This window comes from Colias eurytheme, chromosome 18 (assembly GCF_061535395.1).
Source record: "Colias eurytheme isolate Ceu_HAF_F1 chromosome 18, ilColEury1 Martin Lab GWU primary, whole genome shotgun sequence".
Taxonomy (NCBI): domain Eukaryota; kingdom Metazoa; phylum Arthropoda; class Insecta; order Lepidoptera; family Pieridae; genus Colias; species Colias eurytheme.
The window spans coordinates 3,443,469-3,461,514 of NC_142997.1; the positions used below are offsets into that span (position 1 = coordinate 3,443,469).

General features: G+C 34.1%; 2 protein-coding genes across 2 annotated transcripts in view; one reads left to right on the forward strand and one right to left on the reverse strand.

The window, feature by feature from the left end:
- amon (prohormone processing protease amontillado) overlaps nucleotides 1-5,375 on the forward strand; it is a 41,369-nt gene extending 35,994 nt beyond the window's left edge. Inside the window, exons 10-14 of the mRNA XM_090112349.1 lie at nucleotides 639-714; nucleotides 1,914-2,071; nucleotides 2,831-2,995; nucleotides 4,083-4,200; nucleotides 5,141-5,375. Of these exons, the coding sequence (XP_089968475.1) occupies nucleotides 639-714; nucleotides 1,914-2,071; nucleotides 2,831-2,995; nucleotides 4,083-4,200; nucleotides 5,141-5,311 (688 nt within the window). The 3' untranslated portion in view covers nucleotides 5,312-5,375. The remainder of the gene's footprint in view (nucleotides 1-638; nucleotides 715-1,913; nucleotides 2,072-2,830; nucleotides 2,996-4,082; nucleotides 4,201-5,140) is intronic.
- Nucleotides 5,376-9,280: 3,905 nt separating this feature from the next.
- sas (stranded at second transmembrane protein) overlaps nucleotides 9,281-18,046 on the reverse strand; it is a 33,446-nt gene continuing 24,680 nt past the window's right edge. The window contains exons 4-19 of the mRNA XM_090112621.1: nucleotides 17,433-17,619; nucleotides 16,976-17,105; nucleotides 16,475-16,619; nucleotides 15,833-16,217; nucleotides 15,345-15,561; nucleotides 14,935-15,146; nucleotides 13,518-14,693; nucleotides 12,955-13,279; nucleotides 12,655-12,853; nucleotides 12,432-12,568; nucleotides 11,918-12,108; nucleotides 11,348-11,564; nucleotides 11,071-11,174; nucleotides 10,352-10,519; nucleotides 9,773-9,856; nucleotides 9,281-9,418 (exon numbers count right to left, since the gene is read on the reverse strand). Of these exons, the coding sequence (XP_089968747.1) occupies nucleotides 9,411-9,418; nucleotides 9,773-9,856; nucleotides 10,352-10,519; nucleotides 11,071-11,174; nucleotides 11,348-11,564; nucleotides 11,918-12,108; nucleotides 12,432-12,568; nucleotides 12,655-12,853; nucleotides 12,955-13,279; nucleotides 13,518-14,693; nucleotides 14,935-15,146; nucleotides 15,345-15,561; nucleotides 15,833-16,217; nucleotides 16,475-16,619; nucleotides 16,976-17,105; nucleotides 17,433-17,619 (3,885 nt within the window). The 3' untranslated portion in view covers nucleotides 9,281-9,410. The remainder of the gene's footprint in view (nucleotides 9,419-9,772; nucleotides 9,857-10,351; nucleotides 10,520-11,070; nucleotides 11,175-11,347; nucleotides 11,565-11,917; nucleotides 12,109-12,431; nucleotides 12,569-12,654; nucleotides 12,854-12,954; nucleotides 13,280-13,517; nucleotides 14,694-14,934; nucleotides 15,147-15,344; nucleotides 15,562-15,832; nucleotides 16,218-16,474; nucleotides 16,620-16,975; nucleotides 17,106-17,432; nucleotides 17,620-18,046) is intronic.

Genomic DNA, 18,046 nt, shown 5'->3' on the forward strand with positions numbered 1-18,046 from the left:
GAAATAAGAAATGAACTAAATATTCTGTTATTTCACAACTAGAGGCCAGTTTTTTTCTCATCTGACTTTAATTTACTTGTTAAGCTTCAGGACTGATTGTTTGTAAAATTACTGGACCGAATACAATTGATGGGCACGAGATTTCCATTAAAATTTCACAATCTCTATTAATTATTTTTGTAATAAACGTTTGCAAAAGGTTCGCTTAATTAAAAACATTTTCGTTCGTACAGAATATAGGGTTGAATATTCGAGAAATTTTATAAAATACAAAGTGGAATTGATATTTCGCTATCACTTTTTAAAAGTTATAATTTGGTATAAAGCACGTTTTCATATTAACATTTTCAACTTATAATTTATCTACGTAAAGGTGGAAAAGTTTATATGAGTTGTGTTGTTGCTCTTTTACGCGAAAACTTCTATAACAAGTTCGCTCAGAACTTAGCAAAATGTACAGAGAAATATATTCGTATAGTCCTTTAGATGGCCTGAATTAATAGCTTACGGTCTTGATTATAATAATGTCTATGTTCTTTACCATTGAGTCCGAGGAAATAAAATAATTTTACGAAAACGCAAACTGTGTGATACTTACTTCGTTTCATATAAATTAAATAACATTTCCTTGTTTTCAGCCCCAACCTGACCTGGCGCGATATCCAGCATTTAACAGTATTAACATCTAAGAGAAATTCCCTTTACGACGCAAAGGTAAGGCTTGTTAACTCCATGTCAATTAACTGAAGCACCTGTATGCAAATGATGTTAGTTCTATCCTGAATCTTGATGTCTATGATGCGATCTGACTTCCCGTGAACTTTGGCTTATCTTTACAACGTGTATTTGACAACAGAAATACTTTCTGTTTAGATTTAGGTAGTCAAAGAATTGTAAAATCTTCAATTAATTAAAAACATTTAAACATTATATTATTAATATTTGAAGCCAATCATTTGCCAAAAAAGTTAACAGCTGTAATATGAAGTAATCGTTAATCTTATATATAAAAATGAATCGCAAAATGTGTTGGTAAGCGCATAACTCGAGAACGGCTGAACCGATTTCGATAATTCTTTTTTTATTATATTCCTTGAAGTACGAGGATGGTTTTTACTTTTTATGTAGAGAAAACGTAAGTACCACGGGCGAAGCCGGGGCGGACCGCTAGTCTATAATATAAAAATGAATCCCAAAATGTGTTGGTAAGCGCATAACTTGAGAACGGCTGAACCGATTTCGTTAATTCTTTTTTTATTATATTCCTTGAAGTACGAGGATGGTTTTTATGTAGAGAAAACGTAAATATGTACCAGGGGCGAAGCCGGAGCGGACCGCTAGTTATGAATAATTGTAGTAAGTACCTACAAGATTTTTGGTAGAGGTTTTTATAAATTCATTTTTAGCAATTAACTTTTTGGTCTCTAACTTTCGACTCAATTCAGATATTACGATTTTGGACCGTTTTTTCTTACAATAATATCCAAGTCCGCTGATTAACAAAAAGATTTCAGGTTTTTGAGATTTTCATTTATTAATTTCGCTTTAGTTTCTGTTTATGTTCCCGTGCTATTATGAATCACTGAAGCTATAGGTATTATATACATAGGTAACAATGCTACAATAAGTAATAACCTTGTATTATACAATATTGAGAATTTGGCAATGTTCATAAAATATAGGTCCTAGGAATGGTCAGTGGTCTGGGATTGGAATTCTAATTTTAGTACCTAAATTCGCTTGTGTCGGAACAAAAACTACAAGCAAAATAATGGACCTTTCTTGATAAATGTTTATAAATCATCGAGACTTCAAAATTTCATATTCTAATACGTACCTAACTCATGGAATAGATGCTAAGAATAAATTATGAAATTATTTGAGAAGTTATGGTCAAATTATTTTTTTATCAGGGTCGTTTCCACTGGACCATGAACGGAGTAGGCTTGGAGTTCAACCACCTCTTCGGTTTTGGCGTGTTGGATGCAGGCGCTATGACGGCATTAGCGGCGAATTGGAGATCGGTTCCACCCCGGTATCATTGTGAAGCTGGATCGGTTAATACTCATACGTAAGTTGTTGTCATTAATAATAAAATGTATATTTGTTTTTTGTTTGTCATTAATAATAAAATGTATATTAATTGTTTTATTTGGTGGTTTATTATTTACCTAGACTATTTTAGTTTTCGGTTTAATAGTTATTTCCTTAAAATTGCAAAATGGCAGAATAACCTAACTAAATAAAGTTCCTTGGTCCAAGAGGTTGATAAAATATCTGTTTCATTGAGTGGTTATTTATTATTCATACAATTTTAGTTTGCGTTTATCAGTTAAGTTTTTTTATAACTAATTGTCTTGTAATACGAATACCTAAAATAAGTTCCTTGGTTTAGGAAGATGGTTAACACTAAGTATTTTCGCGTTTATTTCGACTTTTCCTTTTATCAGCAAAAATTATTCTCACCTTCAAATAACTTAAACTTCAAATAATTTAGATTCAAGGATCGTATCACCAAGATTAAAAGTCAATCCTACTCCTACTAATATTATAAATGCGAAAGTTTGTGAGGATTGTGTATGTGTATATTTGTTACTTTTACGTATGTTTTTTTGTTATATCATAATTGTAGATACGAGTACTCACTCGTATACGCAGGGGATGGGATTGGCTCGTTACGCCGCCAGTAACTAGGGTAAACACACGTCCGCTCACGCCCGGGGCTGCTGAGTGCTGCGTGACTGTGCTCCCCACTACCCGCGAACCCGAGACATCCGGGGATATAGTACCTATACTTTACTCAAACATCACAATAAACACAAATTTGCAGGGAAATCCCCGCGGACGGTAGTGTAACCCTCCACATCGACACGACCGCGTGTGCGGGCGGCGCCAGCGAGGTGCGCTACCTGGAGCACGTGCAGGCGGTCGTCAGCGCCAACGCCACGCGACGGGGAGACCTTGAGTTCTTCCTCACCAGCCCCATGGGCACCAGGTTGGTCACATTTACACCACGCGGTACAAAACAAACAAACAAACAAAAATACTTTATTGTGCACCAATAAATAAAAATTACAAAAGTAAATATGTATATAAAATAAATAGACACAGTTGAGCACAACAGGCGGTCTTATCGCTAAGACAGCGATCTCTTCCAGACAACCTGGTGGTCAAGGAAAAACAGTGTATTAGTTTATGGGCAAGAGGTGCATTTATAAAGTTTAAAATACATAAATAAAAGTGGTAGTGTAGCAGTACGCATTGATACTGCCGCTTGTAGAACACTTACAAGTATATAGTCTACTAGCTGTTGCCCGCAGCTTCGCCTGCGTGGAAAAGATAAATTTTCATCGTACAAACTTTCATCCCCTATTTTACCGCTTTAGGGGATGAATTTTCTAAAATCCTTTCTTAGGGGACGCCTACGTTATGACATCTACCTGCATGTCAAATTTCAGCCCGATACGTCCAGTGGTTTGGGCTGTGCGTTGATAGATCACTATATCAGTCACCTTTGAATTTTATATATAGATGAACACTTAGAACGTGTGACACAGTAACACGCGCAGGGACATCCCAGTACATGGTAGTGTGATATTGCACATTGAAATGACCGCGTGCGCGGACAGAACGAGCAAGGAAAATAAAACCAAACAACACATCACCAGCCCCATGGGCACCAGGTTATTACTACGATATATAGATTCCATAACGATACTTGTAGGTTATACAGGATACCTGCAGTAGGTCTACCATGAGTTTACACACGATACTCGCTAGCGATTGTAGTAGCGACCCTAGTGTGCCGCAGCGGAACTGCTGTATGGTATTTACTTTGGTGATATTGCATATTGATTACCGCGTGCGCAATTATAATGCACAATGTTTGTCATTACAAATATCTATAGTATTCTATAGGGAACTGATCACGTAGAGTGATGACTTTATCTTTCAGAAATACCCAGAAATAGAAACCTAGAGCATAAATTTTAAGAATTTTGTCAATCTTTTGTACATATTTCAAGAAGACCTGTAAAATTGAAAATTTCTAGTTGAATAAAAATTCAAATTAAATGCTTCAGATCGATGATACTGAGTAGGCGGGCGAACGATGACGACATGAGAGATGGCTTCACGAAGTGGCCCTTCATGACAACACACACGTGGGGTGAATATCCACAAGGAACATGGACTTTGGAAGTAAGTCACCTAATATTTAATGTTATATCATGGTAGACCGTGGAATAGTATTTGAAATTACTTATTTCAATATTTTCTTTCATTCGTCTTATATTTAATTTTATTTTATGAGTTTAAATTACTATACTATGTATTTTAAAAACAAAAAAAATGGTTAGGTTAGCGTTTTTAAAATAAGTCTAATTGGGCTGAGTAAAACGCGGGAGTGCCACGGTACTGCAAACTCAAACTCAAACTCAAACATTTATTCATTCAATTAGACTTCTTATAGAAGCACTTTTGAAACGTCATTACATATTTTAAAATTTACCACCGATTCGGAAAGCAGTATCTACGGAGAAGAACCGGCAAGAAACTGCAGTGGAGCTTAGTTGATTGTGGTGGCCTAAAACAAAAGCTTTCTAAAATCAAATTCAAATTCAAAATTATTTATTGTGATTCTCGGGTTATATGATTTTAATGTTTTGTGTTAATAACATTATAATATTATAGTTTATACCAAGCACAAAACAAAAAATATAGCACGAAATGTTATTCGATGGTCCATATTATTTATAATTGAATAAGTAGATAAATGTCATATCAGGTTATTTGTTTAGTGGAGGAGGCCGGAAGGACCCTAGTCGGACGGGATTATTATACTAAATGAACATAAATATAAATTTATAAAGAACTAGCGGTCCGCCCCGGCTTCGCCCGTGGTACATATTTACGTTTTCTCTACATAAGAACCATCCTCGTACTTCAAGGAATATAATAAAAAAAGAATTATCGAAATCGGTTGAGCCGTTCTCAAGTTATGCGCTTACCAACACATGTTGGGATTCATTTTTATATTATGGATAGAAAAAATTCGATCACGAGGCGGGACCCGCCTATAAAGCATTTGAATGCTATTAAACCAAAAATATCAAATTGAACTAAATGAACATGTGTGTAGGCGCGGTTCAACGGCGGGGGGGGCCCGAGCGGCGCGTCGGGCTGGGTGCGCGGCTGGTCGCTGGTGCTGCACGGCTCGCGCGCGCCGCCCTACGCGCAGCTGCAGCCGCAGGACCCGCACTCCAAGCTCGCCGTCGTGAAAAAGGCGCACGAGGACAACGCACGGACATAAATGTATATGACATCCTATTTATTTATATCTTCCGTTATTTTTTCTACGTTTTCTGTGTTTAGGTTTTGATTGGTTAAAAGAACCTAAGTTCTTTTGTTTAGCTGCAGCTACATGACACATCCTGCAAGCGAGATGAAGAAGGCGCACGAGAACAAGATTTTCGTGACAAACCTATAATATGATACCTCCCTTTCTTTGCTTTTAGTTTCGAATGTGGCTTTGTTTTACCTTCCTTTTTGTTCGGTTAATTTTTATTTTGATATGCAGTTTTGTTTAATTCCCATTTAGTTCGAACTTCGATTCCGTTTTTTATTATTGAGTTGTAACTTTTTTTCTTTACCTGTAGCCGCAACAACCGCTCGCCGTTGAAAGCGCATGAAGACAACGCACGGACATAAATGAATATGATATAGTGTTTATGTTTAGTTTTTTTGTCTATTTTAGGTGTTTGCTTTCTTCGATTCTGCTCATTTAATTTGTTTCGCTGTTGTGACTTATTTTCTTTCGCCGCAGCCTAAATATTGCTGTTTAGTTTGAACTCTTATATTTTGTTTTTGCTACTAGAACCTTATATTCATGGTAATCATTTGTTGAGAAATTGTTGATCGACATTGTTGGAAGAATGTTGCTGAAAATTTTGTTAAAATGTTGTCGATTGTTCCTCTTTCTAAAACGTGGCAACACTAAACACGCAGTGTAGCTAACAACTCACGTTGATTCAACTTTTTTATCAAATAAATGTTTGTCATGAATGGCTGTAGATATTTGGTTCTTCGGTTTCGTTAATAATTGTCGGTTTAATTTTATTTCTCTCTATCTTCTTGTTTTGTTGGTTTTCATGAATTATAGAAATTAGTTTCTTCTCTTCCATAACGGGTTACTTCCTTGAGAAATACCCGATCTTTATAGTATTTATCTACGCTACGATGTATTTTACTCAAAATGGCAAATGTAATAAATTACTAAGATGTTCTTGTACTTTTTATTTTACCGTGAACAAAGTTTTTTTTTCCACTTAAAGCTATAAAAATAAATAATTATATAAGTCTTAAATAATTATTTATTTTTTATAACTACTTATTAAACTACTTATCGTCTATTTATTTAAAATGTATACATAGTTATTATTTATAACGGACTTATTTCTCTGAACTTGAGCTTTTTTAGTTGAGTTAATTTAATGTACCGCTTTTATTTAAAAGTATACTAAGAACTAGTCGATTTGTTATAACATATATATTCGCATTAACATCCATTCCATTGTATTAGAATATCCTCCAATCTATAAAGAATATGTAACTTAAATAAATTATACTAAAGTATTATGTTAAACTCTTGAAATGAAAATAGATATAAATGTTTATTTTATTTTTAAGATTAACTATAAGCAGCATAATTATTACGTGATTTTTATTTAACTTTTTTATCACTGCCTTATTAATATTTTATTCTGTTGTCGGATTTCAATGAAGTTTTAGAAAAAATCAATCCTTTCAAGAAATGAATTAATATATTTTTCCCTTTCCAAATTTTGGCACGTTTTAAAAAACAGAGCTTCGTATGGCAATACTACGTATGACCAATTAAAAGAGGCCAAATGTTTTTAAATCCGGCCAGTATATCTATGTAAAAAAAGGGAAAGAAATTTATTATTATAATTATTAAACTAATATTCCTATGTTATAACTTATGGCACACGTTAGTTGTAAAAATAATATCTTTATTTTTCTTTAAATTAAGTATCAAATATAATGAATGGATGCACGTTGGCAAACATTGACATTAAAATGTTTTTTATTTTTTTTTTTATATATGCTTAATGCTTCGGTCTCCTAAAAATATAAGAAATAATGCGAGTAAAGGAAAAAAATAATATCATATATTTTGTTTAAATTTAAATTCATTTTATCAAATCATCAGAAATGTTGTTCATCTTCTTCATGCATTAATCTATAAATAACATAAAAAGGTAACATATCAGGTCTGTATGTGAACAATATTTAGTGAAAAATACAAAAAAAAGTAATTATCATGTTGAATAGAAGTTGAGCAAGATTTACTGTAACTATTTTAAGGAATGAATATTTTTTAATTATTTTAAAGTTTACTTCAAGTTAATGTATTCTGTAACCAAAACGATTTAGTTTTCATTATATTGTTTATTCAACATTCAAATTTACTTCTTTAAACCCAGCAAAGAAGTAAATTTGAAGAATTTTTATGGTTTATAACCGGTGTGAACCATAAAAATGTATTTATAAAATTATAAATAAATTATAAAAAATGTAATCTTCCTTTTGGGCCCAACATCAAACGTTAAAACGAAACATTTTATAGAAACATAATAATATTTCAAAATTTTTGAACGTTTCCATTAAAAGCAATTTATTCAAATATATTAATAATCAATAGTATCACAAAGTTTTATATTGGGCATAAAAGTAGTTTTAATACAAATTACAAATGTAGTTAAGTGCATAAAATCATATAAAGAGAAATCTATTATGTATTATTATAGAAAATATAATGTGATTTGGTGTTGTATTTGAATTAAAACATGTTTTTCTAATTAATATCCTTTCCCTTTCTTAACCACAAATAACTAAATTATCCCCCATTTATGATATCTATACTAATATTATAAAACTGAAGACTTTGTTTGTTTGAACACGCCAATCTCAAGAACCGGTCCGATTTGAAAAATTCTATCGGAGTTAGATAGCCCAGTTATTGAGGAAGGATATACATATATGTTATCATCACGCTACAACCAACAGGAGCGGAGTAATGCGGGTAAAACCGCGGGGCACGGCTAGTACATCCTATAGAAGTAAGAGTAGGTACCTACCTAAGTATAAGAACTCAGTCTATCATTTATACATAGGTAGGCACTCGTAAAAACGATAAAAAAGGAAAGAAGGAAGATGTGCTGCTAAAAAAGGACGGATATTTGGTTTAAATAATAAAATAAAACTCAGTTGTTTTAAATAAAAATTTATTGCTTAAGTAATTAATAACAAGTGGCAGGTTTCAACGATTTAACTATTAAATTTATTATTTTTTCACTGTCCCAACTAGGTAACTAAATTTCTTACAAACAGATTCATTGAGCTGTTTTTGTAAAGTTCGTTCAAAGTAACATCTGCATCGGTGAATCTTTATTTGTGAAAAAATATGATGAATTATACAAAAAAAAACGAAGTTTATTTTAATATAAGTCCGTCATCTTGATTAGAGCGGCCACTTTTCAAAAATACCAAGTAACATAGACATTTTTAATTCTTACGTCAATAATAAAATTAATATTATGCTAAAATCTGCCCTATTTACATAAATAATGTTCATTGGTGTTTCACATAATACCTATTGTTTTCATCTTTTATTAATAATTGTCAAATTAAATATTTGCAAGTGTGGGTAATAATAATAATAAGAAATGTAGTGTGGACAAAATAAGAAAGAAAAGACAGTCTTATTATTTTTACAATATACTTATCTTCTAATTAGACTAAGTATAATATCAACATTATTTACATTTCTAGTATGATACGAATTTTCAGGCACTTTTTTTCAATAATAATATTTAATAAATAAAGGAGCTATTCAAATCAAACATTTTACCATAGACCTATTGTGTAAGGAAATACACTCGTATGTATATTTGTGAAATATAATTAATAGTCAATACAAATAATTATTGAAAATGTATAGTTTGTAAATCATGTCATAAAGTTCTAATTAAATAATCGCCTTAAACACTAATACTAGCATTTGACGAATATCTATCTTACTCACAAATCCAACAGTAATAACATAGTCATAGCAAATGAAAAAGAGAAGAAAAAATATTTCAAATTCAAATGCTCATAAACAAATTTACATTCACTGCTGTTACCTCCTTTTATCACTATCTTTATTCTGCACCAAGTATTTTTCAATGTTTCATTTACACTTTGTCCATAATTATTTACATATAACAATATGTTTGGACACATTAAACCCCCATTTCATTATATGGCCGGCCGTTTGGACGCTCTACGTCGATTGCTCTTTCCGAAATCCCGTTTAGCCCATTCGTATGGCCACGGGAGCTTAATTGTCAAAGATCTGGAAGAAAATAGGCAAAAATAAATTATCTTTTTCTGGTTGGTCTGGTTTACCAGACGGTACATATGTACACGCTTTATTGTATGTAATTTTAGATATATAGAATAAAATAAATCAAATAACGGAGTAAGTATTAAGTATTTAGAAACTGAATTAATATATTAGACCGTAGTCCAGCTTATTTAGGAGTATGTAGATGGAATGGAATGAATTCAGGGACACTTTTATCGTATTTGTTCAGTAAGGTAAAAACCATCATTAATAATATGAATTAATGCTAAAGCTTATTAAATATTCAGGATGGAAGAGATTTTTTTAGCAGCATTAATCTATATTTTTAAATGCAAATGTTACCCATTGTTTCCTGCTGTAACTCCAATTTGTACGCTGGATTGTCGTAAGGGGGCAAAGACGACTCGCGGGGAGCTGTTGGCACAGCTGAAAACAACGTGTAGTAAGTGAAACTGGGTTTGTTGGACAAATTTTAAATTATTTTGTATTTCTTCTAGCCTATGATACTGAAAATTTTTCTACTAGTGAATTTTCTAAATCGGTATAGTCGTTACGCAATTTATAAACATTTATATTTATATTTACTAAACATTTATATTTATTAAACGGAGAAACAATTTTGTTAATAAAGGTATAATTCTGACGTCACCTCACCACAGCGAGTAACAACAACTCTGATGTGAATGCGCCTAGCGCAGTCATAACGAGCTATTATAATTTATTTTCTACACTTGTTTGATTATATTCAATAAAATTATACTCACGCGTGATCGGCACGGAGTGCGGGCGGTGTCGTCTAACTACAACGAGCAGCAACAATACAGATGTGAGTGCTCCCAGCGCGGCTATGACGCCCACTATCACTAGCTATTATACTCATAATATTCCCCAATAATTAATTTATTATATATGTACACTTACGTGTGATCGGCACGGAGTGCGGGCGGTGTCGTCTAATCACAACGAGCAGCAACAATACAGATGTGAGTGCTCCCAGCGCGGCTACAACGCCGACGATCACGAGCGCACCGTAGTAGTCACCCCGGGGCGCGCCACGACTACCCGCTATTGACGATGCTTCTATTTCGTCTGAAATAAATTGAGTATTTCTCTTAGGAACTGAAATGTTTAAAAAATTGTAGATATGTTCTACACGAAAGTGAAAGTCAAGAGTAAAAGAAATTAAAGTGGAGGATTTATTAAATGCGATATAATGATATTATAGCTGTCTATCCTTTTTTTATTATATATTTTTAATTTGGAGTAGGTATTGTAAGTAGGGCCTGGAAACGGGCAACTGCTGGGCGGGACATGCGGAAGATTGCGAATATGTACCCGCATCCCGTCTAAAGCAGCGCGCTGGTACACGGTGGGGTTTTAGTCGGTAGGAATCCGACATAACCCACGGCTCCTTCCCCGGGAGCCGTGGGTATCTTAGGCAAGATTTCCCCACTTGAAAAAAAAAAAAAAAGGTATTGTATGTAGAAATAATGATAGGTGAATTGGAGAAAAAGTAGTTGTACCTAGTCATTGTTGATTAAACAGTTAACCAAATAGAAAGGTGGGAAATATTAATGAGTTTGAGTTACAAAAATAGTCTATAAAAATTGGCGTAAGTCGTCATAAGAAGGAATACTTACTGTCAACTGGCTCTGGCGAATCCAAAGATTTCGTGTGTATTTCCAACACATTGCTAGTTTTAACTTTTCCATTCGTCAAAAACAGTTCAAGCCATACACGACACCTGTAAAAATATATCATTTAGTAATTAGTAGTTATAACTATCAATATAAGTAATGATTTAATACAAGATTAAAACTAGGATATCTTTTGGCCAGTCTAAATTCGTCAAGTTCCTTTTCGTGTTAAGTACAACCGCACTCAGCGCCCCACGCACGTGTTCTATCTTTGACTTACCTAGAGTTCGGCTCCAAGCCAATCAAAGTGATAGCCGGTGGCAGGTCCCTTGTAGCCAATCTAAAGTCGTCATGTTCCTTCCTCGCTCCACACGCGTGCGCAGCTCGGTACACCCGCACCCAGCGCTCCGCGGGCGAGGGTACACCGCGCCACGTAAGTTCAGCCGCTTCAGAGCCGACGGTACGCGCTTCTACTGTTACCGTCCAGTTGTATGGATCTAAAAGTTAGGAGTTATTGGTTTACAGTTGTTAAACAATTTATTGTACAATTATAAGTAGTATAAATCGCGAGCGAACATTTTTAAAGGAATAAAAAGCAATTTATTATGTTACGCTCGCATCGTTGTTAACTAATTGCTTATGGACGTAATTACAGTATAATTTATATTTATTCAATGATATTTTTATGTTTATTATAACAATGTCAAGGCGCAATATGATGTTCTCTCATGTCATGTCTTATCTTCTATAAAGAACATATCAGAATTTCACAATCAGCAATAAAAAATCACTTTAAATAACTACAGATTATTTCAAACATTACAGATAAATAACATACGAAAATACATACCAATATAAGGAGATGTAACAAATTCTACACGGCCAGAATCAAACAGTTCTGTAGCAGACCGAGTGGGTGGGATCAGAACCATAGAAGCCTCGTATTTGCTGCCAGGACGTAGATCTATAAGGTCTGCTGCTGAACGACTGTGATGGAGTAACTCTGTCATGCTATATATCGGTGTACCGACAGGACGGTATCTGGAAAATATTAAATAGTGAAAATATAATATTACGTAAAATAGGGTCATAATTGATACGTATGTCATCTAATTATCAAAAATCTCTCGTGAAAGTAGTTATTCCACTAATGGATGCAACATTTTAATTACGACATTAGCGGCTAAACCGATTTTCAGCACTATACATTGGTTTGATATTGCGTAAGTATCAAAATATTTTCGAAAAAAGATGAAAAGAAAAATATTTTCTCGTTTATAAAAAGTGACAGCATATTTGTAGGACATCCCTAAATTATGTACTAATTTAAATACAAAATATCTGAATTTATTGTCTATTCTTACCTTACTTGAACTCCATCTATAAACTGAAGCTCCTCCTCTGTGAAGTGTCTCCACGTAAGGTGGGCCGTAGTATCATTGACATCAACTACCCTCAACTTACAGTCTATTTCTCTACGTTTCTCTTCTGCTGGCTCCGTCTAAAACGTTCAAGAGAACATAACGATTAATATACTCTATAGCTGAAAACTATAATTAATAGTTATTACCTAGTAGTATTACTTACAGATGGCAAGTCTTGAGTCCGAATAGTATAAATTTTACTTTCAGGCTCAACTGGTAGATTATGTAGATACAATTTCCCGCGTATTCTATACATTGTGGAAGGCTTCAGACCACTCAATCGGAATTCCAGCCGAGGTGTGGTTAATATTTCATCAGCTGGTGCGAAAACTTGTGAATACCACTGACCAACATCGTCATCGCTAAAAAAGAATAGATCATTAATTATAAAATATACTAGACATTCTTAAAACATTATATTTCCTTGATTGATTTAAGGAATGTATAAAAGTATATAACTTACTCTGTATCTGTGTATCTCAAGTCTACACTTCCACGCAAACCGACTAAAACAGGAGGCAGTCCAAACAACATTTTGATACTCGTCGGTGAATCCGATTGCAAAGATATCACTGTTAGCTTTTTATTTTCTTCCCCGAAACTAGGTAGAGGCAAGCCAGGTGGAAGGCCAGCTAATGCAGGCTCCAAAGGATTGTCAATGGGCCGGCGAATATTATTCTGCTCATAATCTTCTAATGGATTGTCTTCAGATGGATATCGATTATCAGGGGGAATAGTAGGAAGGAAGCCTGGTGGCTGCTTTCCTGGGAATCCTGGCGGTAATTGACCTGTAATTATTATTTCATTTAAGTTAAAAATAAAAAGAATATAAAAAAACACTAATTAAATAATGTGACGTAAAATGAGATGGTGTGCAAAAGGAAAAGTGGTAAACAAGTTAATAAAATAGTTCCTAGATTTAAATGCTATAAATTTATGAATAATCTTATTTTGTAGACAGAACAGAGATAGAAAACAGCCATCTACACATAAGATTAGAAGTGACACCAAGGCGAGGTCACTGACCTGCCGCGGTTGTTCGGCTCTTTTCAGCTGATCTTCCAAGGTTTCTGTTTACTTCTGACTCTATTTCCATTTGGCTAAGAATATTTTCAAGATCGATAGTAGAATATTTTACCACAGGATTGCTTGGATTACTAATCGAACTTTTAATTGCTGAATGCATTTGTGTTTTAGGAAGGGCTCTCAGTAAAACTGTTTCGTAGGGATTTGGATCCTTTTTAAGTAAATGTTTAAGAATATCTGGTTTCCATGAAGCAGTTTCTACAGCGTTTGATTTGATGGATTGCACGTCTTTATTGCGTAATATAGTCACATACTTTCCTTGACTATTTTGGATGATATGATTGTTTGAACTGGGGTGTGATTTTGAATGATATGTGGATGAATACGAATTCATATCGTTTGATTTATTACGCGAGGGTTCAAAGAGATATTTACTATCGACACCATCAACCATATCTGCATCATTATGAGGTGTATCAAGGGGATTGAAAACTATCTTTTTATTAAATTCTGGTGAAAAGAAATTCAGATTCTTGACTTGAGAAATGGGTACTTTTCTAATAGGAGAGTGTTCATGGGTTTTTATTACCATGTTATATTTATTAGGAAAATGTGCATTATTAATAGCAGAATATTGATTGTGTTGTTGCATTTTACCGGGAGATTCGGTTTTATGTATTGATTGCTTAAGAGGAGCTCGGTCGTGTGAGACAATTGCATGGCCAGAATGAGATTTTTTAGGAGCTGGTTTCATTGTTCTTTCTTTAACATCACCTTTGTCACCTTTGGGAGGTGTTAGTAAATGAATATTTTGACGAAAGTGAGAATTTGCATTATGTTGTTCATCATCTGGTGTAAATACTGTAATATTCATAGGGTCCTTATGACCAGTATATTCAGTTGAGTCTGAATAAGTATTGTTAACAGTAAGCGTAGTTGTGGACTTCAAATATTTCGGAATGCCTGACTTCAGAGGACGTAATCGTTTATAAAAATCGAAATTCCCTACGTTCAATCGCTTATTGAAATTCATTGCTTCTGTGGTATGGGGGGGCGTTGGTAAGACAAATGTAGCGGTTGTAGGTAGCACCGGCGTTATTGGCGTAACATAATGAATGTTCTCTAAATGAGACGGTGTAAAATGGTTTTGTAAAGCCGATGCGTTCGTGTTCCCAGCTGTAAGTAATGAGTGATGAATGATTAAACATGCAATAAATAAGCAATTGTTACTGTGAAATTCAACATGCGTGACGTGATATGGAGTTATTAATAATGTTGATGAATGGAAGTACTGACAACCACGATGACTGTACTTAGCTAATTATAAATCTATGCAATGTTTTGTATGACAATGAGTATGCAAATGATAATGGTAAATATACATATGAAATTGAAGGTTAATATAAAATTGTTTTACCATGTGGCACGCAACCCCATTCCTTGCAGCAGTCTTCGTCATTAGATATATTTACTGGTGCCGGTCGATGCATGGGCGGACATCTTAATGTTTGTGGAGGTAGCGGTGGTAGTGGGCTACATGCTTCTTGACAGTCCAGTTCTCCATTCTCGCAAAAGCAGTGTTGTTCGCACCCCGATAGTGCGATTGGTACCTCACTCCAATTGGGTATCCTGGAAAATTATCTTGTAAAGCTTTGATTGTCCAATAAAATGTTTAAGTACAAAAAGAGTTTTATTTCTGAATCACTATAAATTTAATCTATTAACTATTACTACTATTACTTCAGCCACATGAAACAATTTGACAATTTTAAATTAGGAATTATTATACTTACCAGAAACTTAATTTGATTTAAAATTTCTACTTACGCAACTCCCTTATAATGACAAGTCCCATCACTCAAACATCTAGCAGTACGAGGACAGCAGTTCGGCGGCTGCGGCGGAGGATTAGGAGCCCATTTCACACAACCTTTGGACACTAACTCCAATCCAACGTGATTCGGACAATGTAAAGGCGCACATTCACGCGTATCTTGCCCAGTACATTCACATAGTTCCGTGCATCCTATGTTAAATTCTTCGCCTGTAAATTAGTATGCATTTAGACCACACTGTATTCGCATTAATGAATTAGTAATTAATACTTTACTAACGCTTTCGCGCGCTCGAAAGTCGATTGTTGTATCCTAATCGGTTGTATTGAGCAATATAAATGTAACTGTTATGCTTAACTGATGTTATGAATAGATAATTAATAAGTATAAGCTTAACGAATGTAGTTGCGTATGTATTAGTAACTGTCAGATTTATATCTCTCTCATTTAATTTTAATTTAAACATTAATGAATACTAACCAACTGCGTAAAATTGTCCGTCGTGATAACATCCATCTTTTGTAACATTGTATAGTTCCTCATCAGGTAGTTCATTACCAACATCAGATGCTGTTATAGTGAAGTTGAATTTCGTTCCGGTTTCTTTTGTTTTCAAAATATAATCTTTACCACCTTCCAAATTTAGTATTAGATTTGAATATCTTAGTTCGACATCTTTGTAGGATTTTCCTCCATCACTACTGAGCAATAAGTGGATAGGGTCTTCCGTATCATTGGGATGTATGAGATTAACTTGAACGCTGTTGTTTTGTAGTACTTTGATGGAGCCTATTGGTTCTAATAAGACCAGTGGACGCATTGTAGATTTCGGAGTTTCCATTGAATTTTGCTCATTTGCCGGTGCCTAGTGGAAGAAAATCTTTAATATAACACAAATATACAATGAAAATCAATGATTATTTTGTCAATACCGTCTCTTTACCCTCTTACTTTCACAGTTTCCTATAGGATTATGTTATTTAAAAGTTAAAACTCAAAACCGCCTCAAAACTGCCTTTGCCATTTTACTTAAAAACACGACACTGAGTTTTAAATCAGTTAAAGGGTAATCGTTTCCACGACCATCCTATAATTGGTTAATAATAAATAATCTAATAATACCTGAGTAGTAGATGTGGAAACAGTGACATTATCCATGGGCTCCTCGTGCACGTCTTGTGACACGTCGCAGATCTGTATTTCGCAACACGCGTCGTTCGGGTCCTGCACGTTTATGCATCTGTCTGATTGCGTTATGCGTTGACATCTGAAATAATTAGTTATTTTAATTTGCTGATTTAATTGACAATTTGTATTGAGTTTAAAATTGGCTTTTGTTTTTACATATATGAAATATGTGTAATATTAATTAATCATATCAGAAAGTTAAATGAAAAACTACTAAGCTCATTCAAGAGTTTGCAAACATCATGTTCTTACATTAAATTAGTACAAAACAACAAAAAATAAAAGAACATCTTTAAAAACTTGTATGTATAAATAAATAAAAAAATAACTATGTTAACAGCTTAGATCACATAAACATAAACATCGCAACGCGGTTATAACATTATACTCATTTATTTACACAAATACCGGTTCAACACTATAAAATAAATTTACCTCGGCTTGCAAGTGACTATGGAGTTTCGTTCACAGGTGCAAGTCTGTTCGCAGCCGATGTTCCACTTAGCACCTACGTGGTAGGTGTCGTTACCATAGCGACAGATTTCTAATGATGTCGGTTTTAAATCTGAAAATATTAAAAATCCGCTATAAACTGAATGTATGATGTATGATATAAATAAATTAGAATATAAGATAGTGAGAGAATCGTTTTTTGTAGTGACGCATTTGTTGTACCTATTTTTAAGGTGCAAATTTTATTACTGTTTAGATAGTGCAATATTTTAATTAGCAATACACCTCGAGTTCTAACAGGTTTAAATGTGTGAATTTAAACCATCTAAGACTAAAATAAACACAAAACTATCCTCAAAATTAGCATCAAATTTTTTCGTTAACCACACATTTATTTCCTGAAACAAATATCTCAGAAATTTAGAATCCAAAAACCCACCTCCATTATTAGTAGCACATGCCATAATAGAGCAGCATTCATCAACCGGCGACTCGAAGCACAAAGGATCGTTTATACGTCTGCCTCTGCGAATGTACGGGTGCTTGCACCGCGGCGAACATTCAAACACGCCTCCGGGCGCGCACTCGCAGGTTTCCTCGCAGCCTCTGTCCATTCTCTCGCCAAGCTACCGAAATGTACAGTTTTAGCCGAAAAAAGAGTAAGTCACATTTCAGAATGACGAGACGAGAGTCTTGTGTGAAATATGTTTTGCGTTGCTATGTGGTGAGGAACTATAATAGTTCTAAAATAGATTTGTCATTTACTATAAAACGCAAAAGAAATTACTACGACTATGAGCAACAGTAATAAATAGTCAAAGTAAAAAAGAGTAGTTATGATGTAAAAGTAAATATAATAATGCTATAGATGTATGAAGTAAAAGTAAAAATAATGCTATAGATGCTTAACATACAACCCCTTCCTCATATTGTTAGCGTAATAATCCATGAATTCAACAAACATGTTTGTAAATTCTTAGCAAAGTTGATCAATTAGGTTTGCTTATCAAACAATTTGGTCTCATTCTAAATGTTTACCAATACATAACAATT